The 20,365-nt window shown below is 38.1% G+C and overlaps 1 protein-coding gene across 5 annotated transcripts in view; it reads right to left on the bottom strand.

Moving 5' to 3' along the window:
• TEX10 (testis expressed 10) overlaps positions 1 to 20,365 on the bottom strand; it is a 53,895-nt gene that overhangs the window by 8,393 nt on the left and 25,137 nt on the right. For all 5 annotated transcript variants that reach the window (XM_066327860.1, XM_066327890.1, XM_066327883.1 and 2 more), the window contains 2 exons: positions 9,218 to 9,306; positions 8,107 to 8,240 (listed from right to left, as the gene is read on the bottom strand). In XM_066327860.1, coding sequence (XP_066183957.1) covers positions 8,107 to 8,240; positions 9,218 to 9,306 — 223 coding nt within the window. The remainder of the gene's footprint in view (positions 1 to 8,106; positions 8,241 to 9,217; positions 9,307 to 20,365) is intronic.

Genomic DNA, 20,365 nt, shown 5'->3' with positions numbered 1-20,365 from the left:
GATTTTCAAACCAAACCCTACTGATCAGACAAGCCCAAGTATCACAAGCCACACAACTGCAACAGCAGGATCCCTACTGATGCTTTGGGAAGTCATTGCTACAGGGGCCCCCTTGCCTGACACACTGAGAACAAACTCCAACAGCAGCCAACCACAACAGGGAAAAAAAAAAAAACACCAAAAACCAACAAAAAAACCACCACAAAACAAACACAAACAAACAAACAAAACAAAACAACAAAACAAAGGCTGGAAAGGCCCCTCAGAAGCACAGCCTGACAAAGGCCTCTTGGAGATCTGACACCATGGAGTATTTTACTTCAACTGGATGAGTTAAAAGCATTTTTGCCAATGACAGTCACCCTGACTGACAATGCAGTCCCACACAGGCTTTTCACAGTTCTAATGTAGAAGCAGAGGAATTCATCAGTGTAATGTTGTTCATCTCTAAGATGCTCTTGCCTCCAGAAGACAGGGTTGGGATGACCCAAGGAAGCCCAGTCTCAGCTCTCATGGCAACAGGAACAAGCACACCTGATGAACCGAGACTAATGTTTCATTCCTTATTGAACTGTTCCCACTCCCTCAATGCTTTCTGTAACATGACAGAATCCTGATTCAAAGACTCAAGGAAACTACCTATCAGCAACTGTCCAGAGAAAATTTTCATATTCTTTCAAGTTTAATCATGCAGCAAAGTACTCCTTTTTCAAAGAAAAATTCTCATCTTTCTCTGAAGACATACATAAGCATGAGCATGGAGAGGAACCCAAGCAAGCAGGAAAGATAATGGATGGAGTATTTTAGCGAGCCACTGTGTGGAGTCAGACCAAAGGCACTTCAGACTCCCTGAGATGTGATTTTATTGAAAAAACAAAGTTGGCGCACAACAGATACTATAACCTAAGGTGAACTTTAAAATATATTTTTCAACTCACATCGACATGTACCTCAGACATGGATAACTAAAATGTAACAGGCTGTTCTGTGGTGAATTCCCCAGCCCTGGTGAAAAGCCTGTTTGGAACAGGACTGTATCCAGTGTAACATGTTAGTGCGGAGCGTAGAAAACGAGAAGTTTTCAGGTGATGGGGCAGGCAATGAAGCTTGGCGTCTGAAGCTTGGCCAGCTCCCCCGAAGCACCCTCGCTTATCAGACACTGTACTCCCCTGACAGGTGCTGCTTCTCTTTCTGAAATAAATTGATTTGACAGGGCAATATTAACAGTGCCCTGAGTTGTTGAGAAAGCTGCGTACAACAAGAGATCTTTGTTCATCTGCCTTGGGTAAGCTCACAGGGGCGGATGTGAAAGATATTCCTGATTCACTGACTCCAGAAAAAAAAAAAAAACAACTGGAAAAAAACCTATAAAAACCTCCACATGAAACCCCTACACATTCACAATAAAACAAAACCTAAGTTAAAAAAAGAAAAAGCGAAAAAGAAGAACAGAGTCTGCAGGAGAATATTACACAGATGAGGAACAAGGGAAAAAAACCACACTGTAGGGCTAATTTTACATTCGGGGTGCAAAATGGGAATGCAGAAAATTATTTAAGAATTACAAATGCTTACGAACATGTATGGTCTCCCACATATTGATAGAGACTTAGTATTTCCAAAGTCTTAGAAGAATTATGACACACAGTTCATATCCTGGTCACAAACAGGACACAAACTCATCTTGCATCTGCTAACTGTGATGCTTGCATGGCTGCAGGCTCCTTGGCTGTCACAGGGTCTGATACAAAACCTTTATCAATTGTATATCAATACACAATCAAAAATTGTGTATCAATTTTGTATATCTATATTTTGAGAATCAATTAAACTAAGGGAAGTTCTCATTGTTCGCCGCTGGACACAAATACCTGAATGGCAAGCACCACAGCTCACCTCCTGTGCAACAACTTGCACATGTGTTCTTGTGGGTTCCAACAAGATTTGGTGCTGCAAGGCCAAGAGGGCTAGAGACAATCACCCCGCTTCTCTAAGTGAGGAGCATTTCTGAAAATACTGTTATCAGCAAAACCAGGGTTTAAGCTCAACAGCCACTTTGCTATCCCAGAGTAGACAAACCCATACCTGAAGAACACCACAGGTTGGGCTCTCTTCTCAGAGCCATCTTACTAACAAAATTCAAAGAAAGGACATCACAAAATAGCTTTTGTTTTACCCTTCTGCAGCCACAGCACGCTCTTTTTTCACAGCTCTGCAGCTTCCTCACAACTAGAAAAATGTCACCACAGCCAGTTGCTCCTCCTCTGGATGCTTCCTCATCAGACTACATGCAGGACAGTCAAAGGAACATCTGATGTTGAAGTCTCCAAATTCACCTGCCTGCCTCTTCTCCAAACAAAAAGGCTTGAAAACACAGAAAACCCTACACTTAGCTCTTATCCCACAAAGTCTCTCTCCTTCTGAGCAAATTTAGGTTAGGTATCACATGCCAGGGTTTGAATATAAAGCACAATACACAGTACCTGTGGAGTTGTCAGTTCATGCTAGTTACATACAGTAATGCTGCAGCGAGCTCCCACCTCCAAGTTGTTACAAGATATGCTGGAAGTATGTCCATGTAGATATGGATAGATGCAAGTACAATGGAGCACTGGCCTGAAGATCAGCTTAGGTTTTCTGGAAGTTTGTGTTTTACTGGTGGGGGCTAGTTTTGGTGCTTTTTGTTTGCTTTGGGTGCAAGTTTTAAGTCTTATGAAAGAGACCTTTGAAAAAGTGCTTTCTTAATTTTACAAGGCGTTCCTTTTACTTAAATTATTTCTTTTCCGTTTCTCTGGACTTTGCATTACTTTCCAAGAAAACAATTATTTTCACCTCTAAACATTAAAGCTGTGATAGGATGTAGCTTTACTAAACACTAACAGGCTTATATAGAATTTTTTGTCTTCCTTAAACAAGATTAAAATTGTACCATATTCCTAGTTTAGAAGGAATTTTATTTAGAAGGAAATTTATTTATCCTTAGCTGCCTTTTCTCCCCAATAACTTCAACCTGTAAATCTCAATAAAGACAAGTTGAAATCTTTCAGAAATTTAAATTCAAAATCTACATTGTAAAATTTTTTGAGGTTCTTTTTAAGCATTAATTTCTGCTTCAAGTTAAGCTACAGCACTACAACACCACCATTTACTTCTCAAGACAAACATCCTTGCAGGGCTTTTAATTTATATGCACTGACTTGCTATCTTTATTGATTTGCTGTAATTTTTCATAGCAAGTCTGTGCAGATCCAGCCTTCCCCACTGTATTTCACTTATAAGACTGAACAGTTTTGACATGGATTAGTGTATTACACTACCTGCATCTCAAGCTTTTGAATTCAAGTCCGGTTTTAAAAGCAGCTGACCTTCCCTAGTGTTTGCTCTTAAACATTTTAAACAATTGGTTGAATATTTTATTTCTTCGAGTCAGCTGTGTGCTCGATACAGCTCTGGAATCTCGATTTCAAACAAATCTTCAAATTATCATTTGCTTTCCCTCTCTGAAATGTTCAACCGTCACAAACATCAAATATTACAACAGAAATTACCATGTATACACGGTTACCTTGTTAAACTCTTCATTTCTGTGGGCACTTTTTCATTTGATCCTGGCAGAGCAATTCAATTACAGGGGAGTGAACAATATCACTGACAAACACTATGGGCACAGTTAAAATGAGCCAAGGCTGAAGCTCTTCCCTCAGGCTGCAACCATTTATTCTGGAGTCCCATTTATTTCAGCTACAGGGGGGTGATTTTAAATAATTGGCTTTAACAAGACAGAAGTAATTTTAAGCAGAAGTTCCTCCAGAAAAGGAACCAAAGTTCCCACATTTAACACCTCTTTTAGACAAATCATGAAGATTAACCTTTAGAGCTATGCAAAACAGCATTTAAAGAGAGACTTTTCTGAAGCATTGCTCCTTAACCGAAAATCACCACTATTAAAAAGCTTCCAAAAAAGAGTTACATGGTCAGATTGCTGTGATTCTAATAACCACTCTCAAGACAAAAGAAAAGCAATTTGCAAACAATATCCATGTCAAAACAAGTTTTGTTAAAAACTACCTAAAAGCATTACTTCCTATCAGAAGTGCATTTGTTACTGCTACCCACATGCTACCAGGTGCTCTGGCTATAATAACATTCCAGAAGTCCAAACTGTTGTTTGAAAATGCCTCAAGTTATTCTTTTCCTTTCCAGAACTTGCCCCTTCTCCAGCAGAGGCACGCTGCTTTTTTCTCCAGCATCTCTGGCATGCATACATTCTATGTGAAATTCCCTCTTACAGCTCTTAGAAGAAGGGAGTGCCTTCCCCTGCACTGGGAAAACAAAGTTGAGCAGTGAGCAGTAAGGCCAATAAGCTTCACACCTGGGACCCTTCTTCAGTCCCATCACCCCAGCTGCTCCTGCCTCACCACCCTGACACCCCACTGGCCGAGTGAGAGCTCCTGCAGGCTGGTTGCTGCCAAGCAGGAACAGAGCTAAAACACACCCTGTGCAAATCTAGAGCTTTTTCTCTTTCACCAGCTTCTTTTCATAGAACTTATGGGAAATTAGGATTTGCAACTTGGTTCTTTTCAGCAGAGAGCTAAAAACTAACAATGGTTTAGACAAAACTAGAGGTGGAAGAGATGAAAGAAGATGATGGAAGGACTAATCTGATCACTAGTCTCATTTATAGATAGGAAACTAGGCCATCAAATCCTAATTCCATCAGAGCTCCTTATTTTTTTTCATGCACATTAAAATACTTTCCCATTGAGAGGAAATCCTGAATTACACCTACATAATGAGAACCCTTAAACAAACAATTCTCAACACAGAGCAGAGGTCTGGTCTGCAGCCAATGAGCACTGTTCTCATTTAGCAGGTATTTAAAATTACTACAAACATTTTGCTTAACATTACAGCATCGCCATAAACTTCCTTATAAACATCACCATAAACTTTCTAGCAAGGGAACAGATGAAAGGTTAGCATCCAGAAGCTTGCACTGTACCAAATTCCACCAAAAGCATGACTAACTCAAGCTGGGGTTTATTATTTCCTGTAGCACTTCTCTATCTAAATAAAGCAATTTTCTGCCACAGCTAAAAATACTTTGACTCAAAAATTCTATCACAGCTTGAACTATGTCCACATGGAAGAAGGCAGTTTGGAGACAGTCTGAAGGCAGTTTACCTCCCTCAAACTCAATGCATACAGAACCCTCATATCACACTGTCTTTCCAGACACCCTAGGAGAGCCTCATGATCTGCTGGCAGTTTTCTTTTCACCAGAGCCTGCAGCTCTGGGGTTTGCCTTTTTGGGTGGGGTTTTTTTGTTGCTGTTTAGGTTTTTTGTGGGTTTTTTTCCTTTTGAGAGCAGATTAGCTTATTCAGTACCTAGTGAAAACTACTTGATCTACAAGAAGTATGCCTGTGTAGCTTGTAGCAAATCTTGAATGAAAAGGCTTTTACCAAGCCTGCTATTTTTTTTCCTTTCTTTACCTTCTTGGTTTTAACAATTGTCCAGACTTCAAATATCAAGGTTTTAATGGACTACAGTTCCCAGAATAATTTCTTCAGAAACTGAGCAGTATACAGCATATTGGTCAACATGTTTGAGGCTGGAGAATGGTACTCATACAAGGAAAACATAAAACCTCCCAAAACTTAACACAGTGCTGTATTAGATATTTAGAAACAGAGAAAAAAGTAATCTAAAAGCTGAAGAGCTTCAGCATGTTTTTGTTTATGCATCATTTACTATATCTATGACTGCGTCTGAAATCAAAACCAGACAAATGAAAAACGAATGGAATTCTGCAACTCATAAAAGTGGTTGTCTCAATACCAATGATCACTTCTCACTGTAATGCAACCAGATATGTCACCATTATTACCAGATCAGAGGCAAGAACATCTTAATTTTTCTCCAGTATGAAGCAAGCTACTGAAGAGGTGCCCCTAATTTTGCTCACAAAATTCCATGGGAAGAAAAGAAAACTAGGAAACCTGGGGAACAACCCAAACAGCACTGCAGCACCTGGCATGCCTTTAATGAGAGCAGTTTGACTTTTAGATCAAATATAAGTGTAACAAACCTACCAAATAAAAGAAAACAACAAACCCTTACTCATACTGTGAATTTCATTATGTCTAAAAAGCAAAAATAACAAAGAGATTTGTTTTAGTGAAACAAAAAGGCCTGGGTTTTTTTCAGGAGGAGTTTTCAAATCATCACAGAATCTCTAGAGTTGGAAGGAATATCCTCGAGTTCCTCTAATCCAAGGGTGTTGCTCAAGTGGAGTCACCTGGAGCAGGTTACCCTGCACTGTGTCCAGCCTGGTTTTGGATACATCCATAGATGGGAACCAGAATGTCCCTCGGCTACTTATTCCAATACTTGACCACCCTCCCTGGGAAAATGCATGAGTTCAGAACTCTCTTTGATTAAGAGCCTACAAAATCAGATGGGTCTAGAAGGTCTTATCCTTCTTCACACAAATTTTTGATGCACGGTATTTTTGCTCCTATTCCCCTTCATAAAATAGTCTCCAGGCTGACACATAAGTGCAGAAGTAGTGCAGTGTTCCACAGGATGTCCAAATCATCGTTCGCTACTAACCAAGGATACCCAGCTCTTTGCTTAGTCACCACCATCCCCTTCTTACAACCTGGGAGAGCACCTTCTATCTTTCCTGAGAAAAGGTACTTTAACAAAAGTGAGTCTCAAGTTCTGAAAAGACTGACTCTCCTTGATAGCACCAAAACACTGAAGATTGTGGTAGAAGAGACTCAAACTTGCAACCAGGAACCAAAGGCACAAAAAAGAAATCAAACTACTTCACGGTTCCCTGTGTGAAAATAGTCCTGTATCACTGCCAACTTCAAAACATTTATGGAATAGAAGCAAAAAGAGGAAAGAGAAAACACTAAAGGTGACATTTTCAGAGATAGGTAGAGGTGTACATAAATCCTTCAGATGTTGTATGGGATTATGCTAACTCTGAGAAACAATTGGTCTGTGCATTCACAAAGCAACAGGACATCAAGAGAGCATTCTGATCCCTCATACTGGAGAAAGGTATTTTGGTGAGAAAACACTTCATTTACTGTCCAGAAGAGACAAAGGAAAACAAATTAGAAAGTTCAAATGCTCCACAGGCAAAATGACTAAAGGCAGGACACCTAAAAATGTGTGTCACTCATGCTACCGAACAACAGCACTGCTTAAAATTCTTTCTAATACGTAGCAGCACACATTCAATGTGTATCTCAGACTATCATCAATTTCAGAACATTATCACTCGAACACTGTGAAGTAGAAAACATCTACTATATTGCTTTCTTGAAAGAAAAAACAATACTACTAAAACTTTCTGTTTCACTCTTCTTTCTGAATTCAGGACTATAATTTCATAAATACTGTCAAATTGGCACGTCATTTAAAAATGATTTCACACTTTAAAGTGGTTTTTGGTGAGCTGAACAATAAAAAGAGTTGATGCAGAAAGACAGCTAATGCACCTGTTTTGAATAAAATCTGGTGGCTCAAATCCCTTCAGAACCAACAATCAAATTAAGTTTTCAGCTCTTATGATATTAGGTACTGAATTCAGAGTGAAGTATCTAATCCCAGCATATTTTGGTTAACTAATCAGGATTCATTCAAAATAATGACTAATGCCAACTTAATATTGCTTCAAAGTTGAAATTTTACTTAATGCAAGTGCTTTTTAATTAATAGTGGCACTTATTCTTCAGGAAAACTCTTTACAATTATTACTTTTACAATTAATTTGTTTTTGAAAGCCAAAACATAATCCCGGTCCTAATATTAGTTAGTGATTAAGAATTTTCACCAAGGTTTCTAATTTTCCAATTTTTTCCTTGAGTATTGCTTTGCATAGTACATGTCTAAACATTCAACTTTCAAAGCAGTTTCCTTCAAAATATTATCTGCTGGCTGTAGGAAAATGTTGGCTGTTCAACAGCTTTTATATTTTTCATTCTTTTTGCAACTCAAATCACAACAGGATTTAGGCATCTGTAGAAAAGGGATGGAAAGCACTCACAGAGTTTGTATGCTGTCATTTAGAATTAGTGTTGATGTATTACCTCTGTCACAGCCCAGTGGTGTAAAAACTGGTCCAGATCAGTTAGGTAAAGACGGATAGGTGAAAGCTGTGTCTGGCTAATGTGTGGCTTTCCTCTAATGCCCTGGAGACTAGTCAGCTCCTCTCTTGAAAACCCTGGAGAAGAAGAAGCAGTACAACAGTATCACAAAACAAGCCAAAGAGTGTTCTACACTTCAACAGCATCATTGACAAACACTGTCTTTTACATTATGTCAACAAAACAATTTTTTCTTAAAAGCTCTTGCTTGGTTTAATAAACTATGTATCTCAAAGTACAAATTTTGATAGAAAACAAAAATATTTTAAAAACCTAACAGTACTATAATATGATACAAAAAAACTTCAAGAGGCCAGTGTTATGCTATTTTCAATATATGTATCTTTAAAAAAATAACAAAAATAGGTGTAATGCAAAGTATTTCATGTGTTCACTAAAACTCAGTAACCTCAGTAAAAAATAATATAACTTCAGGGTTAAAAAAAAATATCATCTGGCTTATTATTTCTAGACAGGTATTACTATTACAGGGAGTTACTTCTTAGCAATATTACACCATTTTAACCACTGTAACTTCCCAAAGTTACATCACCACAGAATACAACTATTTTTAGAGTGGAGTAAGAATAGAGTAGCAGAAGTAGCTCTGCTCACACACTGACCATGGCCAGCTCACTTTAATGTACTGTGATTACTTTATGTTGATGGAATGTTTTTAATAGCGTAAGCACATTCACAGGAAATCCCAGAGGCACTCATTTATATTGTTATGAGCCAATAAAAGGCATTTACTTCAAGCTAGGAAAAACAATCTTATGTCATATGCTGAATATAGGTTTTCCTCATACTTTCCTAAGAAAGTTGCTAGAATGAAGAAAAAGTACGCAAATATTCAGCTCAAATGGAAAAGTGTAAAAATAGTGTCAAAAATCAAATCAAGAAAATAAAATCTCGTATCAAAAATACATAACAAGATTAGAATTACTTTCAGGAAGTACTTACTAAACCATTTACTCTAAATTAAATTCAGTAATTGACTATCAAAACAAATTTCATTTTGTTAATTCTGAATTATTACATTCATATGGATTACCTATAAGGGTTGAAAACAAGAAGCTGAAATAGTCCACATCATTCACTGAATTATCCTGCACTTGGCACTTCCAGCCTGCAAAGGATGATCTACACAAAACCAATAGCAGACAGTTTATTAAAAACCATATAATTAAGAATTCACAACCTACCTGCACAATACAATCAATTAGCATGCCTCAATTGTTACGGTTTTTGCTTCCTGTTCCTAATTGTTGTTAGAATAGCATTTTAAATAGCTTCAAACCCAAAACTGGCTCTTTTAAAGACAAGACATACTGAACTTTGTACCTCTGCACAGCCTTAGGTTGCTAAGTTGATTAAATTAACTGAGATAGCAACTTTTCATTAATACTGGTATAATTTTCAGTACAGTGATGACACTATAAATTAAAGTAATTTTATTTCTCTTACTTGGTAAAAGTCTTTATATTACAAACACTGGGCCATATTTTTCATCATATCTACTACTTTTAATACATTAAATACAAACCCCATCTGAAAGCAGTCACAGCATCTCTTTCAGAACTGCTGAAGCTATTAAACACAGCTAAGTTAAAAAGTTGGTTGGAGATTTAGAACACAAAAAGGAGCAATACACACAGACAGGAGCAATCCCATTATCAAAGCTATCTGCCACTTCCCATCTCAAGGGCAATCTGGAACAAGTGGAGCACCAGCCTACTTTGGTGTCTCACATTAGAAGTGTTTGTAGAAACTCAGAGCAAACAGACACCAGTGACCACCTAATAACAGAGCCTGGCTCACGTGTTGGTGCTGAACCAGGAGGAAGCCAGGAGCTGGGAACAAGGACATCTCACACATGGTTTCCTCACAAGGCTGCAGCTCAGACCCACATCACATTATGCAAAAATGCATATTATTCAAATTGCCTTGTATGCTGCTTTTGGCACTGGCACTGCAGACTACGGATCTTCGCTGTAAAAGATTGCTGCTTTCCACTCTTACAATCTTGTGAAATTTCAAGAGCTTCTGAATGCAATTTTCCAAGCCAACTATCTGCCTCAGAGCTTTTTTTTTTCCTAATTCCTCTGTTCCAACAGCCAAAATGGCTTAGCCCATGGGTAACAAAATTCTGGAACGCTTGTTATGCAGGAATTTTTTACAGCTCCCTGCTTTGGGAGCAAAAATATCAAATTTGGAATACGTTTGTGCCAGGCATATACATTTTGCCACCCGCAAAAATCAATCCATAATATTTCAGCATCCACAAAAATGACAGCTAGAATATGCACGTGTCTGGACTTACTCAAAAAGAAAGGAGAAAAACCCTGGGATTTCAGAATTTCTTTTAATTAAAGAAAAAATTCGAGACTCCTTCAGACTACCACATAGGATAGTTAATTCTGGTGAGGAAAAATCATAGTTGGGTGAGAGAGCACAAAGTAAGGCTTTATTAAATAAAGCCCCCATTTCACACTTAATTCTTAATGACTGGCAATAGGGATTAGCCATATTTCAGGTGATGTGGTGACTTTCCAGGCAGCTCTGCAGACTCCCTTCTGGCTCCTAGGAGGCCTTTGGTCCTACCCTGAGGCCTGGCTCACCACTTCCTTGTCTTAACCGGCAGTCTCTCAATCTCTCCCCAGCCCTAAAGCTGCCAAGTTCTCCCAGGACAAATCCCTTGGCCATGGCCAATGGTCTCCCAGGAGCAGGGTGAATATTTTCCATCCTCCCAGGATGTCCCAAGTCCCATTCATTACAGCATGGAAGAGACTTCACACATACTCAACTAAATCAGCAAGAACTCTTGCCACTACTTCCCTACATAAGATGGATATTCACACAGGCATCAGATCTATACACCAGAAGAGAGAGTGAAATCCATGTACTGTTCAGCACAGCAGAAGAATCCCACTAAATCTGATGCAGAGGGAACATGCGTGTGACTTGAGGTCACTTGTTTTACCAAAGCAGGCATCAAGGATCATGGAGAGAAATTCAAAAGAGTTTAGGACTTGCTAGTCTAGACACAGAAATTCAAACTGTGATGCAACCACTGAGCAAAATGGTGGGAATGCAAGAGAGATAATGACAGATTAGAAGCTGCAAATGTGAAAATAAATCAATCTTGGGTAGGAAAAGAGAAAGAAAGAACATGTAATAGGTTCGAGTTCAGGAAGTAGGGACTTGCAGGACAAATCTTGTTAGAATCTGGTTTAAAAAAATCAAATAAAAAGGAATTTTTCCATATTGGAAAAAATCCATTTCCATATGTAACAGTTAGCAGATGCTTTCAATTCCTTACAATAGGACCAGTGCACGCAAGAATTTCAGATAACCTCCAGAAGGGACTGAACCAAAATTCAAGATTCACTGCAGGTTAGCAAGCAGAAACTGCAATAGGTTCAGGAGATCCCTGAACAGGAAAAATAGTTCCAAAGCTTGTTGCTAAATATCTGGAAATCAAACATTTCATCAGTTTTGTTTTCCCAGGCATCTACAAACTCACAGACAGGACAAGCATGTTAAGCATCCTAAGAGGACACCAGGCTATGGGTCACTGGTACAGACACAAAACAAAGCAGAGAGAATCCCTGCAGTTCTGCCCTGGAAACATGGAGGCAGCATAAGGAACAAACCCTTGACAGAGCTATTAAATGGTTTCATTTAAGATTCACCTCTACAAGCAAAGCTACACTGAGTCACAGACACACAATATCAGCTGCAGTTTACTTTTTCAGAAAGTGAAAGCTATTACATGCACAGAAGAAGCCTCAATGTCAACAGAGCATTAAGGTTAAAAATAATCTAGCATTAAATTTAGAAAGTGACAGAGAAGGTTGCCTCTGATCTTCAGTTTGGCCTCTCTGTGCATACACCTTAGAGTATGATAGTATTATGTGTCATATTTTCTCTAAGAAGAAAAAAATCGATGTCTCATTCAAATCACGGATGAATGGATCAATCAGGATTACACCATGAAGGATAACATAGTCTGACCTGTCCCTGCCTTATTTATTGCATCATCCATAATGTGCACAGTGTATGAGGCATAATTAAAAAGGTAGAAGAAAATATTAGCTCACAAATTCAGGTAGGTTATACAAGATGCGAGAAATACTTTCTAAAATAGGACAGAAGTCCGTGGTAACACATTTCCTCAAGTATCATCAGAGTGTTTCTTTTTTTACTTTTAGGACAGAGTAAGCCCACATTAGTCATACTGGAAGCTACTCTCATCCCTTTCTTTTCAGCTAGTTATCCCTAGTCCTGCAGCAGCTCAACGGTGATTAAAAGATTAAAATGTCACCAACAGCTGTGGAGAGATACAGCTTCAAGTACTTCTAAGAGCAGTGCCCATTTGAAATCTACTTCTCCATTTGAACTTGCAGTGGATTTGAGGTTATTTTCTTGTTTTCAAGACAGAAGATGCTATGTATTCTGAAAAATCAGAACCCAAATATTTAATAGTGAATTTCTAAAGTTATCAGCTACTTCTATGTACTTCCGTCTACACCTTCTCCTTGCCTCTGTTCCTCATCTTTAAATTGGAAAAAACATCACCGTCCCATCTCCTGCAGCTGTGAAAACTACTTGAGCACAACAAGAGACTTCCGTGGGCAGGGGCAGGGAAGTCCTTTGTTTTCCAGGTGGGACATAATATAAAGAGAAATATAAGAGAAAACCTGGAGCCTCCTATTGAAACAGGGCCAAACTGTAACATGAAGGAATGGCTCCTTCTGTGCTCATGATGTACTCTGTACGGAGAGCAGGATGGGGGAAAAAAAATGAAATCATGTAATTGAAACACCACATGAGAATCTCACAATAAATTAAGACCAAAACCAATGTCTTTCTAATAATACAAACACAAACAGAGCAGCATTACAGCATAGAAGTTTGTTTAAATACAAGTGTAACCAGCTGTCATCACCTAAATTACCTTAGAACCCCAGTGCCTATAATGTAGACACTTGTTAAAGCTGCTCAATTTTGAAGTTCACATTAAAGGAAATAAAAAATAAGATAAAGAACACAGAACAAGAGAGATTCCATTCTAGGACAGATGCTGATGTACTACAACTGAAGTACACTAAAAATTATTTTGAAAGTCTTGGTTCAACATATTAAGGCTACCATGAATAACTGGGGACTGTAAGCACTTTTAAAATGTGTTTTCATGATGCTTGTAAATTACATGTCAGACATCTGACTAAAAAAATTATCTGCTTTATATATGGAAGAGAGGTAACAAGCATATTATAATTTCTCTTTTTTGTATAAATTATTACTGACAAAGGGAACCTGTTATCAAACTGTATATGAGTAAGACCTCTCCAGTCATGTAGTCCAAACCCACATTAACTATGATGAATTACATGTTGTAATTTCCATAAGGTCACCTGCTCTGTGGGAACCTCTCTTTTCAGGTTGAGAATTGCACTTTTAGGTAACCTGCTCTGTACACCAAATGGTATTAAAAGAAAAGCTGAATCTAATTAACTTAAAAATTACTGCTTCTCTTGTTATTATTGGAGCAAATATTTCTCAGTCAAAGCAAGTATCCAGTGCATTCTTCTTATCACTTGCTACAAACTTTTAACTCCAGATGGACTTCACTATTTTAGTTCACACTGATGTTATTTTCAGGTTGGCTGTATCACACAGCTGCAAAACGAAACAACTGCAGTTTGTGCACAAGTGGTGATTCCTCAACTGCTGACAACTACCTCTGTGCCTCCTGACCTAAACTAGCTACCCATTGACTTATGGTTCATGTTTAAGGTGCTGATTTTGGCTTACACTGTCACAAAGGGGTCTTTGGGTAATTTAGAGGTCTCTAGCTAAAGAACTCTGATGAACTTTGCTGCACTCATTTTAGAAGTTATCCTTTCACTTGTCTTTCTATAAAACACACTGCTCAAACTCCAGCAGAGACAGAAATGCATGTATCTAGCACTTGCTAAGCAAGTTTTTCTTAGAATTTGGATTGGGTTTTGATTTTTTTTCTTTTTTAAGTAATAAAATTGAAAAAAAAAGTGTGACTAATTTCAACCCCAAGTTCAGTCTCCAAGTACTTTTAAAGTAAAACATAAAAAAACAAATGCAAGATTCACAGTTCTTCTGAGGCATTAATACTATCACCCTTTTTGTTCCTAAATGTAAGGATTATAACAGTCGAGAAATGCAAGGTGAAGTGTTTGTGTTTTCTCTTCAAGGAAAATAAAATCCCATTCCTTCATGTTCCAGAAAAACAGTCCCAGCACCATAATTGGGAATATCTATTTGCAGAGCATTCTCGAAGCTTTACAGAATTATTTGAACATTAGCAAGACAAAAGCCAAAGATACACAACTTGCACTGTACTAAGTGATCCTGTTTTAAATTAATTTTATCAACCACTGAGCAAAGATTTAAACCAAGCCCTCCCACAACTGTTCTTAAAATTCTAGGTTATAAAATCATTGTAAAAGGAGAATCCTCTCTATTTCATTCACTGATACTTCTGTTCCACACAGAACATTTAAACAGTCACAGGCACAGTGAGTAGCTGATTCACTCATTTCCTGAAAAAACCTAACTGCATTCTAGGCCTCAACTCTTTGAAATATAATTTAACAAAATGATTAACTACACATCCTCAAAATACTTCAATGACTATGTCACTGTGTTAGGAAATAGGAAATCAATCTTCCCTCCAGAAAAGACAGTGAGCACAGACTTTCCACAACCTCAGCAAGTACTTTAACCACCAAGATACTTTTATTAATTTATTATTAAATTGTCCTTCAGACACACCAGGAGCAGAAAACTTCCCGAGATTCTGTACACCCAGCAGACAACCACTGCAAGTGGATAGCAATCAAGCAGGACAAGGCTATAGGACGGTGGCTACAGGGACTCTATCCATCTCTGATCACCAGAGAAGAAACTGTTCTGGTTCCCCTCCCAGAACAACTCCTCAAGATAACTCATTGTAACTTCGAGCAGCTGCACATAATATTATGGAACTCAACACCTTGCAAAAAATCTCCAAGAGAAGGCATGGAAGAACTGAACTAGCAGCCATGAGCAACCTGATATCTGAGAACTTCCCTGACACCTGCAAGAACACGGAGGTAAAACGCTATGACGTTTTTGGGTGTTTTGTGGGTTTTTTCTGAGTTGGTCGGCATGCCTTATTTTTAAAAGTAACTAAGGTCTGTAGCATCAGTGCCTCCACCAGGCCAATTAACACTGTAACAATGGATAAAATGAGCTGACACATGAACATCTGTGTCATGCTTGGAAATAGACAGGATGGTTTCTGAAAGAAAAGTTTCTGCATGATGCATCTCTTAGAAATCTTTTTAATGGTAGCTGCACATGAATATGAAAGAGCATATAACACTTGGAAAAAAAAAATTCCAGAAGTCTAAGCAGCCTCAGGAACAAAGGTCCTTATATCAAGAGATAATTGGTTTAAAGGCAGGAGATGGTGGGTGGAACTGATAAGCTCATTCAGCAGAAGACAGACATCACTGGAGACTAAGGAACAACACAGAGAGATGACAGAAGTCCACAAGCATTCACATTATTTAGTATACAAAAGTACTTAGAAGTGTAAGTTAATCAAGGCTACCCTGTCTTTTTTGTCTCTTGACAAAGCAATTCAGTCATTTGATCCACCTAACACTGGAAATGACACACCAGCGCCTCCCACGTTCTGAGCTCTGCAGCTCATCAGGATAGAGCAGAGCAGCTCTTTTGGCATATCCAGTTCAGTTAAGGCCTTGGAAATAGGAAAAGCGAAGTGGTTCTTTCCCCAGTAGCCAAAATAATCACACTGCAACCAAGGATCATAAAGAATTGTTTCCACTGCATGAAACAGGGCTGAGTTTTCCTTCACAACCCAGGGTCACAGATATGTAGAACAGCATTCCCTTACCACTTGTGATTCTTCCATTGTGATCAACTAGAAATTGCACTGAGAAAAAAAATCTTTGCTGATACACAGAGAAGTGTAGAGAAATGGCTTCCTTGTTTCTTTTGGCTTCCTATTTTTATGACCTGTACTACCTCTGACCTCTCAACACAGCAAGTTTAACATCAGCCCAGAGTTCATCTATCAACACAGAACTGTTCAGCTACTGATCAGTATGAACCAGCAGTGGGAGACTTCCACACAGATACTGCATCCTACCCTTAGCTCTAGAAGACCCATTCAAATCCTTCAGCATAGTGCCCAGGGGTCACTGCCTGAGCCCAGAAACACTGCTCTGCTGATACAACCACACTGGGACAACACTGTACAGTTGTGTCTTCTAGCCAGCCTTCTTGCAGGACTGTCATGGACTCTGCCTGTCTTACAGCCAGCCAGCTGTGTAATGACAGCTGCATTGTCTGACTGCCATTTAAAACAGTGCTTACATGTAAAAACACCTGTCAAATACAAGGTAATGGATCACTTATGGAATTACCTAAGAGCATGGAAAATATGTTACAATATGTCTCAAACACTTCCATATTATCATTGTCAGGAACTGTGTGTATAAACAACAAAATAAACTGAAAGGAGCAAAATCGCATGCAAGTATCACATCAGGACTGTTGCACCTTTATGGAAGAAAAATATACAACATTTTCTCCCAGTATATGCATGTACTTGCACTTCTGTAAAACATGCTCTTTAAAAACATTAAAAAGCCTTGTGCCAGTATTTATCTCAGCTTTGGCACAGTTTATTCCTGTTCAGCTTTAATGAAAAATAATTTCTGTCAGATTGAAATGCAACTGCAATAAAATATAAACTCATGTCCCTGCATCAACTTAATCAAATCAGTTTTGAGTTCTACTGCTAATGAGGATCAGCACTCTCAGTTTTCATATCAGTTCTAAAAAAGAGAAGAAACCATGACTGTCTCAAAATGATGTTGAAATTGCTTAAAAAAAAAAATAAAAAATTGGAGCTTTGAATACTTCTCCAACCATATACCCATCTCATCATTCAAACCAACTTAGCTCCAGGTAGTACAGCGCCTGAATGTAAGCTCCAAGAGCAAGTGAGGGGTTTTTGTCTTCCTTTTCCTCCAACAGGTTACCATGTGTAGTCACTGGTTTGTTAGTGCGAGTTTTTTGTTTTAACTTTCATTATCTCTTTTGAAGGATCAAGTCTTTCCATTTGAAAATGCAGCAAAATACAACAAACATCTGAAAGGAATTACCAGGGATTTGAGGAAAAATATGAAGCCTATTTTAAGAAAACAACAATTTAAGCTATGCATTGTTAAAAGTAAGCCTGTCAGCTGCTCATTTGCTCCAGAGCTGCAGAGGTTGTCTGAAGCAAAGCACTGCTCTCACATTATAAATGAGAGCACAAATCAGAAGAAACATTCACTAATGAGCAAACGGCATTTACTGACGGTGTCAATTGTAGTGCAGCAACATAATTCTTTTCCCTTTGATTAGGACCCTCACACTACAACCAACCTGGGGAAAAATGTAGGGGCTGTGTCCTTAAATACAGGCTTGGACTTCTCCCTTTTTCAAGTCCTAGACATTTACAAAACAGTGACCAAGAAAAAGGATATTTGCTGACCAGATGTGGATGAAGGAATGCACTGTAACCCACCCTGCAGTCTGATTCTCAAAAACTACAGATCCTTTCTCCTCTTGCATCAAGGAAAACAGATAAATTTTCCCCCCTTGATCCTCAGTTGTACCCCAAAAGGGAAAAGCCAGCATTTTGAAAGTACACTCTAATGTTTATTTTATTCAATAGTGCCCTAAGCATATTTCAATACTTTCCTCCTTCACTTTTGTTTCTAAATTGAGGGGTGTAAAAATACAGCCAGACAAGGGACTACAGTGAACAGACTTTACTATTGCTGCATTTTCCCAGCAACCCATTCCTAACTACTACACATGTATGAGTTTTGACTTATTCTCCAAGATGTATTGAGCTGACTTTCCATTATATATCATTTGTAGTGAATTGAGAATTTCCTTTTCTTTATTTTGTGTTATTTATTTAATATGAAGTTAGCTAATTTTTTGCAAAACTTTCATTTTATTGATATCTTCAAAAAAGAAATATACTGTTCTGGAATATTTTCTACTCTTTACTTTTATGAGAATTACTGAATTCAGTTGTTCTATCAGTGTTGCTAACCACAATAATGGGTTAGCATAGAACAATAATATCCAATAACAATAATAGCACATAGCAATAATATCCTCCCCAAGTTCTCTCCTGGTCGCAAATACTTTGGGGGAATACATTATTTTTCTTTTTCTTCATTACAATTATGCATTCAATAATTCTTTAATCAAGTAGTATAGACAGTCTTCATTAGCTACATTTTGCATTCTCACTGTGCTTCCTCATGCTGTACTGGCAAAGGTTGCAGACAAAATAACTAGGATGATTAAATAAAGAAAAATTAGCATTTAATTACAAAGGAAATATCCATAACGAACTCTGTTATAACCCTAAAACATCTCTGAGTAATGTATCTGAAGACACAGGATTTTACACCTTACAGCAAACAAATGTTAAAATGCTCATCTCAGTTCTTTCTAAGCACCAGATTCCAAGCAGGAACCAAGAGGCGTGCCTGGCTGCTTGACGAGATGCCAGCTGAGCTCCCTCAGTATTGTCTGGAAAGGAGCAGAATATTTTACAGGCACTACCTTGTAAGAGAAGAGTCCATTTACAGTTACATCAAGCAGAATGCAAGTTACCCCCAGGGTTATCTCAAACCCGTGAAAACTTGGAACTCCCACAGAATTTATGCCAGAGAGCACTCAGCTTCCATTTATATGGTCCTCACCCTGCTCCTTTTCTACAGCAACAGAAACAACTCTTGGCAAGACCCCAGCAGGGAAAAGTCCCACAAGAATAAGAAATGGCTGTTTGAAGCCATTGGAGATCTCATTTATGGACCCTACTTCAAGAGAGAAATGCCATAAATTAACTCCCATTGTTTTTTATCTAGACAGTGAAATATTATGTGTCCAGCTCTCTATTACAGTGAAATAATTTCCAGACACACTGTTCCAATGAATAAAAAGTTGTAAAACAACCATAACTATTATGCATAAATAAGGCACATAAATAAATCCCATTTCAGTTTCCTTATTTGTACTTCAAGGAATGAGAGGAGACAGCAAAATTTTCCCATCAAGTTAGCAACCTAACTTCCTGATTTATATATTTGATCACAATCCCATATTCTGCATTGCTTAATCCACAATTCACAGAATAGAACACATAACAATAAGTACATAGATTACATATGTATCATCTTTAACATAGTACCATATACAAAAGGAAAGGAAAAAGAATTCTGTGCAAGAGTATCCGACCCTCAATCACCACAAAGTAACTGAGTGGCAACCAAAACTAGAGCCTGACAAATGGGTTTCTCTGCAAATTTAACAGTTTGGTATGTAAACAGAGTTTACATACAGAATTTGGTATGTAAGCAGCAGACCACTTTTTCAGGCAAAGTAATCTACCTTATACAAGACGGTACATTCACAATGCTTAATACATTTCCACATTTGACAAAAATACTTGCCTCAAACTCAGTCTTCCAAAAAGTGCTCAAAAATAAGCACATGCCTCGCTAGTTCTTTAAAACAATTTTGAAGTAGTCTTTCTGCCCTATTAATGCAGAAAGCAGGCATAGGGAGATTACACCAAATTTTTTTCCAGCCCTACTCTGATACTGCTAGATTTTGTTACCTTAGTCCCTATCAGACCATCAATGATTTATACATTTTTTCACTTCCTGGAGAGAACTGTCTACCTGTCCATATCCATGGCCTCAAGAAATTACCAGAACTCCACTGTCAAGGCAAAACTAAGATTGGAATTTCAAGCCAAAGATCTCCCCACACCATATGTTGTATATTCCAAACCAACATTTAACTATTCCCCTTTAACTAGCAGTGAACTACTATTTGCTTATTTAACAGCTATTCCAATAAATCATAAATGAAAAATAAATAGTGAGATTAACTCTTCCAGAAATGTGGCATACTGCATTCAATACATCAAAAGAGTACCACATAAAAAAAAAAATCAAAAAAATCCATCCAGTAATTTGATGCAAAACATTTTCTAAAATACTACCCAGACCCTTCCATTTTTTTCCATAAACGTAAGCTCATCAAGAGGCTTAAATCAGAGGCCAGCTCA

Source organism: Sylvia atricapilla, chromosome 1 (assembly GCF_009819655.1).
Source record: "Sylvia atricapilla isolate bSylAtr1 chromosome 1, bSylAtr1.pri, whole genome shotgun sequence".
In the NCBI taxonomy this organism is placed as follows: Eukaryota; Metazoa; Chordata; class Aves; order Passeriformes; family Sylviidae; genus Sylvia; species Sylvia atricapilla.
Note: the sequence above shows the minus strand (reverse complement) of the source record. Positions and strands in the feature narration are given on the sequence as shown.